The sequence below is a fragment of the Phragmites australis genome, chromosome 16 (assembly GCF_958298935.1).
Source record: "Phragmites australis chromosome 16, lpPhrAust1.1, whole genome shotgun sequence".
Taxonomy (NCBI): domain Eukaryota; kingdom Viridiplantae; phylum Streptophyta; class Magnoliopsida; order Poales; family Poaceae; genus Phragmites; species Phragmites australis.
Window position 1 is genome coordinate 9,440,754 of NC_084936.1, and position 13,793 is coordinate 9,454,546.

At 39.7% G+C, this 13,793-nt stretch overlaps 1 protein-coding gene across 1 annotated transcript; it reads left to right on the top strand.

Annotated features, from left to right (window-relative positions):
• The first annotated feature begins 1,960 nt into the window (after positions 1–1,960).
• On the top strand, positions 1,961–5,397 carry LOC133895042 (zinc finger BED domain-containing protein RICESLEEPER 2-like). The gene is made up of 4 exons (XM_062335251.1): positions 1,961–2,351; positions 3,133–3,313; positions 3,415–5,244; positions 5,336–5,397. The coding sequence occupies exons 1-4, from the start codon at positions 2,022–2,024 to the stop codon at positions 5,395–5,397; spliced, it is 2,403 nt and encodes an 800-aa protein (XP_062191235.1). The 5' UTR covers positions 1,961–2,021.
• The last annotated feature ends 8,396 nt before the right edge of the window (positions 5,398–13,793 follow it).

Genomic DNA, 13,793 nt, shown 5'->3' on the forward strand with positions numbered 1-13,793 from the left:
TATGGTAAGGGTGAATGAGAGTTTTACTCTCAAGGATGTGGCTTTGGTGGAGCATCTGGGAAACAATTTTCTTTCTGTATCTTAGTTGCTGGATGAGGACTTGGAAGTACGTTTCAAACACAATACTTCTCGAGTTCTTGATTTTCAGGCGCTTTGATTTGCTGGATTTCCAGAGTTTAGGGTTTATGGTTTTTAGAGCTGATTTTTCTGAATTTCTTGGTTCTTTTCGTTGTTTGATTGCTCAACCTTTTTCTAAGCTTTGGATGTGGCATAGGAGACTATGGCATATGAGTTTTGACTTGCTTACTCATTTGAGTGCCCTAGGCTTGATCTGATGATTGCTCAAGCTTAAGTTTGAGAAGAACCTCATTTGTGCTCCTTGTCGGTATGGTAAGATGGTTGCCGCCTCTCACCCAGCAGTCAATTTGGTGATGACTAAACGACCGGAAGAACTTCTTCATATGGACACTGTTGGTCCTTCCCGAGTTCGTTTGGTGGGTGGGAAGTGGTATGTACTTGTCATTGTTGTTGATTTCGCTCGCTACTCTTAGGGTTTTTTTTCTTGTGAGCAAGGATGAAGTGTTTTCACACTTTCAGAGCTTGGCTTTGAGATTGTTCAAAGAACTCCCTGATGCATTGAAAGCAATTTGCAGTGATAATGGCACCGAGTTCAAGAACTATCTCTTTGATGCTTTCTGTCTTGAGTATGGCATTGAGCATCAATTTTTCACCCTACGCGTTTCTCAGCAGAATGGCGTGGTTGAGAGAAAGAATTGCACTTTGGTGGAGATGGCTAGGATGATGCTCGATGAGCATAGGACTCCTAGGAAGTTTTGGGCTGAGGCCATTAGCATGACGTGCTACATCTCCAATCAAATTTTCTTGCATTGATCTTGAATTTGACTTCTTATGAGTTGTGTTTTGGGAGGAAGCCGAAGGTTCCGCATTGGAGAGTTTTTGGGTGTCGGTGCTGCATCCTAAAGTGTGACAATCTTAACAAGTTCGAGTCGCGTTCTTTCGATTGCATTTTGTTTGGGTATTCTCTCATGGTCATTCTTACAGGGTCTTTAATTTTGACACAAACACCTAGTCCTGTGATGTGACCTTTGATGAATCAACCCCTTGTGCTAGTCCTATCTTTGAGTGTGCAGGTGATCAGGAGATGAGCGAAAGCATTTTTGTAGACAACGACCTTCCAGCTTTCGGGGATGATCCACTACTTCCTACTACTGCACTCGCTCCTGAGCTGGTTCCTGCCTCCTCGACACCGGCAGAGGGTCATACAGCCTCTACTTCCATTTTAGCTGCTTTAGAGCCTGCAGTGTTTGAGGGGGAGGTCATCTCACAGCGTGAAGCCCCTCAACACATTCAACAGCGACATCCCCCACAGCTGATGATTGGCGACCTTGGTGAGAGGGTAACAAGGTCCAAATCTGTTTCTCATGCTCATTACATTGATTCTGCATTACCTGCTTCTTTTAAGCCCTATGATGTTAGACATGCTTTATCTGATTCGAGTTGGGTCAATGCCATGCATGAAGAGCTTGAAAACTTTCAGAGAAACCAAGTTTGGGTTCTAGTAGAGCCACCCCAAATGTTCACACTATAGGCACCAAATGGGTTTTTAAAAACAAACAGGGAGATAATGGGTCTATAGTAAGAAACAAGGCTAGAATAGTAGCTCAGGGTTTCACTTAGTTAGAGGGGATAGACTTTGGAGAGACCTTTGCACCAGTAGCTAGGCTGGAAGCTATTAGGATCCTCCTTGCATTTGCGGCATCTTGAGGTTTCAAGTTATATCAAATGGATGTCAAGAGTGCTTTCCTAAATGGTTTTATAGAGGAAGAGGTCTATGTCAAGGAACCCCCAGGTTTTGAGCATCCTAAATACCCTCATAGAGTATACAAGCTTCAAAAAGTTTTGTATGGGCTTAAGTAGGAAACTAGGGCTTGGTTAGGCTAGCAAGTGGCGTGGACCTTGCCGCAAAGCCGCTGGGCCGACCTGCGCCGCGAGCCCACAACATGCAGCCACACGACCCACTTTCACTGGAACGGGTCTACACGAGCATCCCGCAGGTCCCAACGGCGCCACAAAGTCCACGAACAAACAGAAGCTTGAGGCATCGCAGATTCGCAGACATGGCGAGCCCTAGCCGCCGGGGCCTCCAGGCTGCACCGCCGCCGCCTCTGCCACCCTTCATCGACGCATCCTCCGGGGCTACCCCTAGTCGGCGGCCCCATCTACATGTGCCGGCAACCGCGTCGTCGGCGCGCCCTCCGACGTCGCGCCCTCCAGCGCAGCGCATGTTCACGGGATCCTCTTCTTCCGCCGCGGCAGGCTCCCCCTCCCTGGTAATCTCTTGATTCCGTGTTTAATGTTTGACTCTGTGCTGAATATGTTGTAGAATGAATCAACGTTTCTGGATCTATATTTGGACGTGTTTGCCTACACGATTGGGGTTATCTTGTACTCCTTTCTGGATCCATTTTTGATGTAGAGTTGTTGAGCTGCCTAGAATCATTTTCTATGATTCCGCATGTCATTGGTCGGTTCTTCTTTTAGTTGTGACTGGAATCTCAGTGTGCAGCTTGGTTCATGATTTGTGTGTGAATGTGGCCTTAATATAGTTAGAGTTTTGATATGTTCTTTTAATAGACCTAGTTTTACTTGATTGAGGGTTCCAATGAGATGTGGCAGGTGACTTTTATTGAATCTTTCCTCCTGTCATCAGAGCACAAAATTACAAAATCGAAGCCTTTCATTTTGTTCGTTCTATAGGATTCTTTGTATATGATTTTTCTACTAGAGACAAGACAATGTTGGGTTGATTTGTTCATTATGTGTTGTGTTTAAGGCCAAGATTCAGCTTTATGCTAGGCTAGTATTTCTCTGTTCTAATTTGAGAAAGGCATGGACAGAATAATCTCCACACAAAGTAAAGTGAAAGGAGCTAGACAAATAATCTCCCAATAACTTGTACCAAAATAACATTAAATGGTACAGTAAAGTGAAAGGATCGAATAATTTGTTGTATTCATTATGCATTGCTTATTCTTGCTGCCGATAACTTGTACCAGAATAACATTAAATGGTACAGTCATCCTAACCATGTCATTTTCTTGCTGAACTTAGAAGCGGAAGGTCCCAAGTGTGAAGCAGATCAATGCACCGCAAGCAAAGCGGTTCATGTCACCAATAGTACCAATGGCCGTGAGGTCACCTGGGATAAAGATAATGTTATCACCAAGAGTTGGGTCCCCATCTACATCACTGGCAAGGTCCCCATCGCCAATCCCAATATCTCCCTCTAGCAGTAAGTATTGTAATTTGCTACTTCTATTTTGTCATAAACGTGTATCATTTGTGCAATAGTTTTCATGTCACTGTCTATTAAAAAAATCCATTCTATATTAGGATCTTCATGTCGAAATAGAAGACGGAAACTTACATCTAAGATATGGACTGAATTTGAACCTATATATGATGGTCAAACTCTTGTGCAAGCTAAGTGCATTCATTGCAGCAGAATATTCAAAGCAAATCGAGATTTTGGCACAAGTGGTTGTCGTAGGCATCTAAATAGTTGTGAGGGAAAATCCAGATTTGATCATATGCGTACCCAAATGAATTCCAATAATCTGTCCTTGCATGGTGCTCTAAAGAACTGGAAATTTGACCAAGAAGTAGCTCGACAAGAACTGATTAAGTTGATTGTCGTACATGAATTGCCATTCAGTTTAGTTGATTACGCAAAATTTAGAAACTTTGTTGCTAGCCTAAATCCTTGGTTCACACTAGTTTCTAGAACTACCATCAAGGCTGATTGCATTGATGCATATGAGGAAGGGAAGGCAGCCCTACGAAAGATCTTACAAACCTCGACATCTAGAGTTTCACTCACAGCTGACTTGTGGACTTCAAATCAAACCCTAGGCTACTTATGTGTCACATGCCACTTTATTAATGATAATTGGAGGCTCGTTAAAAGGATTATAAAGTTTACTCTTGTAGAGACACCTCATGATGGTAGAAACTTGTTCAATGCTATGCTAAGGACTCTCCAAGATTGGAACATAGAAGATAAGGTCTTTGCAATCACAGTAGACAATGCAACAGTAAATGATTCTTTTGTGACATCTTTGCAAGAGAACCTTGTAGCCAAGAGTTTGCTACTCCGTAAAGGAAAATTGTTTCATTACCGGTGTGCTGCACATGTCTTAAATCTGATAGCTCAAGAAGGTTTCAAGGCCATGAGTGGTGCTATCGACAATATCAGAGATAGTGTAAACTATGTAAAGAGCTCACAAGCTCGCAAGGAAAGATTTGAAAAAATGGTCCAGCAAGTAGGTATAACTTGTCAGAAGCGCCCTACTCTTGATGTTGCTACAAGATGGAATTCAACATATGAAATGCTCAATTCAGCTTCGGAGTATAAGAGGGCATTTGAAGCTTTGACTCGAGAGGACACTCAATATGTACACGAGCCTTCGATTGAGGAATGGGACATGGCCAAGAAGCTTTGCAGCATGTTGAAGGTATTCTATGATGCAACTAAAGAAGTGTCAGGCTCCAAATATCCTACTTCTAGCTGCTATTTCCATCAGATTTGGGAGGTGAAGAGAATGTTGGACAGAGAGTCCTCTAATGCAGACCAAGTCATTGCATCCATGGTTCACGAGATGAAGGAGAAATTCAAGAAATATTGGGATCTATCGTTCTTGAAGATTTGCATTCCTGTTATTCTAGATCCTAGATTTAAGTTTGGCTTTCTTGACTTCCGTTTGAAAAAAGGCTTTGAAAATAGAGCATCCTTATACCTTTCTGAAGTGCAGAAAACATTTGTAAAACTCTTTGCTGAGTATTCGTCAGACTCAATCTACAAGAATGCACAAACAGTAAATGATGATGAACTAAATGTAGATGAAAGCAACCCATGGGCAGATTGGGGGAAGCATCAAAGTGTGCAGCAAACGAGAAGAATAAGTGAGCTTGACGAGTACTTGGAAGAAGAAACAGTCCCCATAGGAGTTCCTTTCGACATCCTAGAGTTTTGGAAGATGAACTCCACCAAGTATCCTACACTTGCATGTATGGCACGTGACTTGTTAGCAGTCCCTGCCTCAACGGTAGCCTTTGAATCAGCATTTTCCACTGGAGAGAGGGTTATAAATGACTACAGAAGCAGATTGACTAGTGACACAATAGAGGCTCTTATCTGTCTGCAAGATTGGATACGAGCAAAAGGTATTTACCCTTCCCCACACTACCCACACCAAAAGTTACATCTTCTGTTATTGTGTTTAACTGCGTATTGAATCCATTTCAATTGTTTTAGACTCTACATGGGATAACATAGCTGGTAATTGGACTAGAAATGATGGCGATGATGAAATTTAACTGCAAACTTCAGGTATCTCCTTTTAAATCTTTTGTTTTTGTTCTTCATGCTAGCAGCTGTAGATTTCAAAAACTGCTTAGTTTTATTCCATAGCAGCATAGGTATTGATGACATACTGCTCCAGTGCACTTGTTTAATAGACTGTTGCTTGATAAAATTAATCATTTCCATCGATAGTGGACAAAACCTGCTGATCGGTGTAATATTACTACAATGATGCCCTATGTGTTAGTCTTATTTACCTCAAAAGTTATTTCTTGATCCATATTTTTATTTACATACTGGGACATTTGCATGATCCTATCATTTCGATCTTGTTTCATGCTGTTATAATGTTGAAGTGTGGTGTGCCTTACAGGGTTTCATTTTTTTTGTTTCTGATCTCAACTGAAATACCCTAGTTGTATTTTCTTTCTGAAGTAATCCGAGTTGTATTTTCTTTTTGACATAATCTTATTAGAATTTTCATTCTTTAAGTTTCTTGTAGTCATTGTAGTCATGGTTGATGTTTCATGACCAGATCCATCTCATGTGACCCATAGTCTCCTGGTTCCTACTTCAACCAGTGAGTATCTGCATAGATGCAGTTAAAGAGAGTGAGTATCTACATAGATGCCACTACTTCCTGTGTAGATTCTACTTCCTGTGTAGATTCTAGTATTCATGTAGCTATGTTCATCTGTCAAGTGATTCCTGCACTAATAGTCTTTTGGTCATTACTTTTGTATGCATTCAAACTATCACAGCCCATAAGATTATCTATTCTGTACAGGCAAGAGAAAAACATTCAGCAACTTAATGAGCTTATCCAGAGCCTTCAGCTACAGCTGTTGCATTGTGGTGGCACTAACAATACTGCTCACTAATAGTCTTTCGCATCTTGTACAGGGTTGTAGTATGTTGGTTTAGGATACTTTCCTGATTAAGATTCAAATATCTGTGTGCCAGTCTTTCTTGTGATTGTTGATTCTGCTACCTTCTAAATATGTGTGCTCCAATATGTATATGGTGGGTCATTTCTTGTGATGTTAGTTTCATGCTCTGTGTTTTTATAGCCGCTTGACTTTGTTCAAGTTCTACACTCAAAATTTTCCCCAGTAATTTTTGTTCTTTGTATGGTTTGAAAAAAAATTATTTTTTGTTAACGCCGCTGTATTCATGCACTGAGTCTCTTTGTTAACTTGTCGTTCATATATTAAACAGTGAAGATGAGGCTACGTTTCAAATTTAACAATCAGCAACACATAGTAGCACAAAACGATCAGCATCCTATCTGCGACGACAAAGCACATCGTAGCATGTACGCGGGCGCGGGCACCGCAAAAGCCCCACCTAAAGTTAGCGGTGCTTTGCGGGCTGCCGCAAAATCCCACAAAAAGCACGTGGCTAGTGCGGACGGGATGCAGACACCCGCAGCCCGCCCCACTTGCAACCGCAGGCTTGGTACGATAGGCTTAAGTCTTTCTTGCTAGGGCATAGGTATGTGATGAGGTCAGCTGATAAAACTTTGTTCACTCTCAAGTATGGCAATGATTTCTTACTTGTTCAGATTTACGTGGATGATATTATTTTTTGTGGCTCTTCTCATGCACATGATGTGAGAGCTCAACTTCTTTCTTGGGCTGCAAATCAAGCAATGCAAGCAAGGTACATTCATCCACCAAACAAAGTACACTAAGGATTTGCTGAAGAAGTTTGACATGAGCGATGTAAAGCCATTGGTGACACTAATGGCTACCTCGACCGTGCTTAATCCGGATGAAGATGACGAGGAGGTGGACCAGCGGGAGTACAAGAGCATGATCAGCTCCCTCCTATACCTGACAGCAACAAGACGCGACATCCACTTCACCGTCTTCTTGTGTGCTCGTTTCCAGGCTTCACTGAGGACGTTTCACCACCAAGGAGTGAAATGCATTCTGAGGTATCTCAAGCACACTCTTGAGTATGGCCTTTGGTTTTCTGCATCCTCTTCGCTTTCTCTTTGTGGCTTTTCATATGCAGATTTTGCTAGTTGTGGAATTGACAGGAAGAGTACCTATGTTACTTTTCATTTCTTGGGTATTTCTCTTGTGTGTTGGTCTTCTCGCAAGCAGTCTAGCGTTGCGTAGTCTACTGCTGAAGCTGAATATGTACCTGCTTCTAGCTGTTGCTTACAGATTTTATGGATGGTTGCTACCTTAAGAGATTTTGAATAAGATTTTAGGAGTGTGCCACTTTTGTGTGACAACATCAGTGCCATAAGCTTAGCCAATAACCCAGTTCAACACTCGAGAACCAAACACATAGATGTGAGATTTCACTTCCTGAGAGACCACAATGAGAAGGGAGACGTTGAGTTGAGCTACATATATACCCAACATCATCTAGCTGACATCTTTACCAAGTCTCTAGATGCAACAAGGTTTTCCTTTCTGTTGGGAGAGCGTGTTGTGTGCCATCCCTATGGCATTGTGTGAGGGAGAGTTACCTTTGTACATACTCTATCTTACTTTTATTGTATTTGTATTGCATAGCATTTTTGTAAGATAATCATGTTAGCAAGCTTCACTTATATGTTCTTTGCACTTTCTTGTATTAGTTGTGAATTTGTGCTGAGTGTAGTGGATGTATAACAATTTGTGTAAGCTTAGGCTCTTATTGAAACATGGCATAAAATCTGTTGAGTAAGCTTATCTTTTCTAAGAATGAACTTGAAATGTGAACATAATATCTTGTTACCCTTGAGTATTTCCTTTAGCTTGATCAATGCTTAAATTAGGGCTACTTCTGTGAAAAGCTTGTGCTAGGCCGCTTTGTTTAGTTCAGCGGATCGAGGGTTTTTAACCTTTGTCTATGTAAATGTTTAGCCCATGATTAACCCTTGGGAGAGTATGTGCTCTTTTGCATCGCAAAGGTACAACTTGTTTTGGCTTTGTAAAAAATTGCATATCTTGAATCCTATGTTGACTTAATAAAATGAATGATCAAGTTTTGAGCTAAAATTGAATCCAATACGATGGCTTAAGGCTTCATGTGGTTTGCCAAAGAAGTGAACCCATGGTTGCTTAAAACTCACTTGAGGATAGTTAAATGATCAAATGAGAAAGTTAACTCTTGCTTTTTATGTGCTAAGAATGTTATTTTCATGTTATCAAACTAAAGCTTTGATTGATATATGGGTGTTTCCATAGTCCGTCGGGTTGAACTTGGTGGCCTAGTTTGAACTTGATATAGCACTAGTTTATCTAATCTTTGCACTGATCATAAAATTGTTGATGCTTTTGTGGTGACATCTTTTGGATAATTGAACAACATGATCAAAGCTTGCTTCAGTCCCGGTGCTTATGATATGAACTCACTTCGAAACTTTTTGTGCCTTTGAGTTATATTGTTTACTCCTCCTAGTTCTTTGATATCTCTAGTCCTTGCAAGTGCTTTGTGATCTATGTGCGAAGCTTTGTAGGCTTGCATTTCATTTGCACATCTTTTGTATAGTCTTGTAACCTTTATGTTTGCATTGCTAAAGGGGGAGAAAATATGTCCAAAGATATTATGCACTAATATTCAACAAAGGAGGAGAAAATTGCATTTATCTAGAAATGAAAGAAAAAAATAGAATATGTGCAATCATTAAGGAGGAGCATGTGTTCTTGGGTTTTTGAGTTTTTCTTGCTCTTTTGAGGTTTTTAGTTTATCTTTGCCTCTCTTAGGGCTTTTGCAACTTTTCTTATGCCAAATGACATATTTTTCTCTTTCTCGAGTTTTTTTTCACTTGGATGAGCTTATCTTAATTTTTTCAAACCAAAATCTTTGTACTTTGAGGGTTGTCAATGCACTCATCAAGGGAGAGATTAAGAAACCACATTGAAATGTGCCTTGGTTTTACTTGTGACGAGTGATTGACATTGGTATTTATTTAGCTTGATGATCTTCAGTTTTGCATGAGCTTTGATGTTATTTGAATTGATTTGGGATTTTATTTAAGCATATTGATTATGGACTAACTGGAATTGGAGTTGGAGATATACGTTTGCTTGTCTCATGGTGTGCAGGTGATGGATGCAACTTGGCGGTCGACGGCGGGATGATCGGGGCTAAACGGAGTGCTTGGTGCCGGATGATCAAGGAGGCCAGCCGGAGTCAAGGATGATTCTAACTGAACACGTGCATGTCAACTAAAGCATGGAAGGCGGATGGAGACAGCGTGTTGACAAAGTCAACCGAATGGGATGCCAGTGCAAGTGACAAGGCGGCCCGAGGGATCGGGAAAGGGAGAGACTTGCCAGTAGTCAAGATCGCAAGACAGAGGACATGCATCATCATCGGAGCGCTTGCTTCAGGTGCAAGCAAGTGGCTGCTAGTCACGCTTTGAGAAGTGTGCTAGGGTTTTGTGATTTGGCCTCAAAATTATAGGAGGACTGGAGGAGTATGTGGCACCATCATGAAGCCTGTGTCAAGGTGAAGCTAAGTTATGAAGGTGTCATGACTGTCCGATGAATGAAGAAGAAAATAGATTAAAATACCCTCGGTGATAGGTAGGAGTATACTATAAGAGAGGGGTATTTTGGGAAAAAATAAGAAAATTAGGGGTCAAATTTTCTAGACCTATAAATAGAGGGGTAGGGCTATAAGAGAGTTTGAACGAGCCACTTGAGCCCACTTGTGCCACCCATTTGAGAGTTTAGAGCTAGAGTTTTTAGAGGAGAGAAGGATGAGTACTTAGTCTATGTAATAGGTGAGAGTTTTAAGAGATAAATCTTTGTAATCCGTCTAAAATAGGGCTGATCTCTTTGAGTAATAAAGTTTATATTTTTACATATGTTTGAATTCCCCTCCTTCTAGTTTCCCTCTATTGGTTCCCTTACAAGTTTGCAAGTTTTTTGTTTCTGATTTTGATTTTTGTTTTAGATTTTTCGGCTGAAATTTCAGCACTTTTCGTGGTCATTCTTCTTGTTACTAGAGGATAAAATTCGCATGCATAAGCTTATGTGATGGGGTCTAGAATTCTCTCTAGACAATCAATTTGGAGAGTTTCGTTGCTCAGTATTCAACTTTTCTTATTTATTTGTTAGTTGTGATCTATTGAGTGCTAAGACACATGAATTGATCTTAAATGGAATATATGATTCATATATCATCTATGTAGTCATGTTGCCTCGATTTTCTCTTATTAAAATTTCTCTCTATTTTTGTTTCTGCTTGAATTTTAAGGTGCGTTAGGTGATCTAAATAAGAGAAGATCATCGATTTTGCAAAAAAGTTGTTGATGCGCCTATTTATCTCACTCTAATCATCAATTTCATTCCTACGTAAGATATTGTGCACATATGCCAAACATGCAAGTAACTCTAGGTTGTAGACGACTGCCCCTGGCCTGGCTACGGCCGTGTGCAGTCGTCCCTGTCATGCGGTGAACAACTGTTCTTTGACACCCACCATAGTTTGATCTATCTTTCCTGTTGTCTCCTATTCCCTAATGCTACACTATTGGCATAATATTCCATTTGAGTGAGTTCTCTTCTTACCTTTCGTTGTTTGGATGGTTACATGCAAGTGACCAATGAACACAAAAAGATTTCTCCTACTTGCTCGCATATAAAGCAGTGCTCGGTGTACCTAGCTAGGTAGGCAGGAACATTTATTGTGTGTTAATTCTTGCCATAATTCACGTTACGGATCAGGTAATGTACACTTCTTGGACGGGTGATTGCCCTGTGCTCATGCAGTGCATAAATCAACATTTTCTTTCCAAACAATGCATCCTAGTAGATTTGCATAACACAAACTGTCATTGATTTAGTGATATAAATTATAACGAATGGACTATTCAAAAACATTATAATTAATTAATGATGCAACAATAGTACATTGTTTGGGAGAAACCAAACTGCTTCCCCTTATTCCTTATCGACATGCACATCGATTCATCGAGCATTATTTATACAAGCATGCAAAGTGAAAAAAATAATATTAAGACCATGATAAGCGCATTACAGTTTCAATCTCGGAGAGGTGTACAGCACACATACGGACCAAACTAATTTCGTGCAGCTCTTATCCGAGCTTACAGGTTGGAGTGCACGTACCGCGCACCAGAAACTGATCAGCCTATATCCATGTATGCCCAAATTATGTCTTTCACATGAGCTCCAAATGCTTGATCCATAAGCATTGCTAGTACTATTTACAACAGTATGTAAAATATTTACTGCTTATTCACGAAACGATCAATCAAATAAAATCTGGAGCCATAGATTGTTCCATCTAGGATGGCGGTGAGGGAGGTGCCCAGTGATGAGCCACTGCACTGGTTGCAAATTTTTGTACTATATGATGGTGAGAGCCAGGAAGACTGGGATGGTGAGAGCCATGACAGAATGCATCAGAACATGCTAACACAATAAACAAATCTACAAAGTTTGGGTCACTTGCATTATATTCATGGGAAGCAGAAATAGATAAACTTAACTAGAAAGATGGCGCGGTATTGCCACGCCTAATAGCCCCTGTTGTTGATAGTGGTTAATTATTGAACAAAGTATGATAAATTACATAGTATAAGTAGTAGTAGATATTAAAACGTATGTTTAAACTTAGATACAAAGAAGATAGGATGATGATAAATTTTTTTTAGGATGATGACCAAAATTTTCATACGATCCTAACTAATTCTGGCAATTCTTGTGGTTTACTATCACTATTTTTATATGTCCGTTTAATTGCAATAATGCACCTTTTTACCTCTTCGTGCTTATTATAGTTTACATAAATAGCAGATGATATTTACTTTGCACTATATTTCTTTAGTTAAAGGTCTTAATAGTATACTTTATGAATTTATTAATATTGAAATAATTGATAGATCATAAAAAATAACTCATTGGTAGAATCAGATAGAATGCTAGAAAAATGGTGTGCCGTGTCTGCCACGAGTTTGTACATTGCTCTAGCTGCTACTGAACTGGATTCATTACACTCTACATGCTCCCATTGATGGATGACTGAAGGCAATGGAAAGGACCATAATGAATATTTTCGTAGGGAATATATGCAAAAATACGACAGGGTTAATGCAGTCCATAGCTAATACTTTATATGCATATACATGACTTGTTTAAACACATAAGTAATAATTACCACCCCTCGTCATAGCATGAACTGAACTGGACTCCCACAAACTTCAGACAAAAGAGAGAACAACCTGGTCCATTCCAACTTGTTAAAACTCTGTTTAGACATCCAATGAGTAAAATGAAAAGGATATATTGCAACTACGTTAATCCATTGCCACTTTTCGTGTAAAACCGAAATTGGATATTGATGACCTAGCATATTTATGAATTTCCATGTTAGATGGCTGGTTCATATGTCTGCTTTTGCAAACTCAACCTCATAATATATTGAGTCTTGTGAAAACGCAGGAAGCCCTCTATATATACGATTGTAATAGTTGCCCACTGATTAGAAAACCAAAAAAGGCAAAAAATCAACACTTGTTTTCTCAATACTCGAAAGAAGGATACTTCAACAGTGTTAGGGCTCTTGATAATTCAAAATCCATTAGGAAATTCAGTGGGAAGTATAAATATCTGTCTATTCATAAATCATAAAAGATGTATGTTGACAAATATGGGCACGATTGAATCTTATCAAATGATTGTAGTAACCAATAATAAACAGTTCTTGTCTATTGTTGGTATGCCAATACAGATTAAAAATATATTAACTGAAAAAAAATCTTTCATGAATACTCTAAGATAGTATGACGGTAAACTGATGCACTTGGTGTAAATTATACTTCGATTATACGACAATCATTACATTTCTATATCCCAAATTAAGATTTCCATGGCTATGTCACTACCATGATTCCCTGTACCCAAATAAAATCAGGTTAAAAAGGGGGGTTTAAAATGGGATCTAATTGACAATACAATAGTAAACAAACAGCTTGTACAATTCCTGTGGCGAATTCGAGAGACCACCTGGAGCAGATCTGCATCAAAGAAGGGAAAAGCCATTGCTGATCTGCCTGATCCAAGAAGGAAAACAAATGGCGAAGAACAGATACGATACGGGGAGTATCTTGCAGTCATCCCGTAATCTGGTGAGTGGTGATACCAGCGTTGTTTGACGCTTCCAGGTCCATATACTCCAAACATGGCCTATCCGAATGGTTGCCATTTTCTCCATATATTACGTTGCAAAAAAAAGGTAAAAAACACACAGCATTTTAGCTTTCTACTTTGTATAAACCATGCATAATACATGCCCCATGGCATGAATTAAAGTTTGAGCTTCGAGGTACATAAAGGTTTTGTGGTTTGGGTAAAAGATATAAGTTCAGTTTTATGCACTTCATCCAAGATATAAATGAAAGTACAATAGTAAGTGAACTTACTCTATCGTCCCA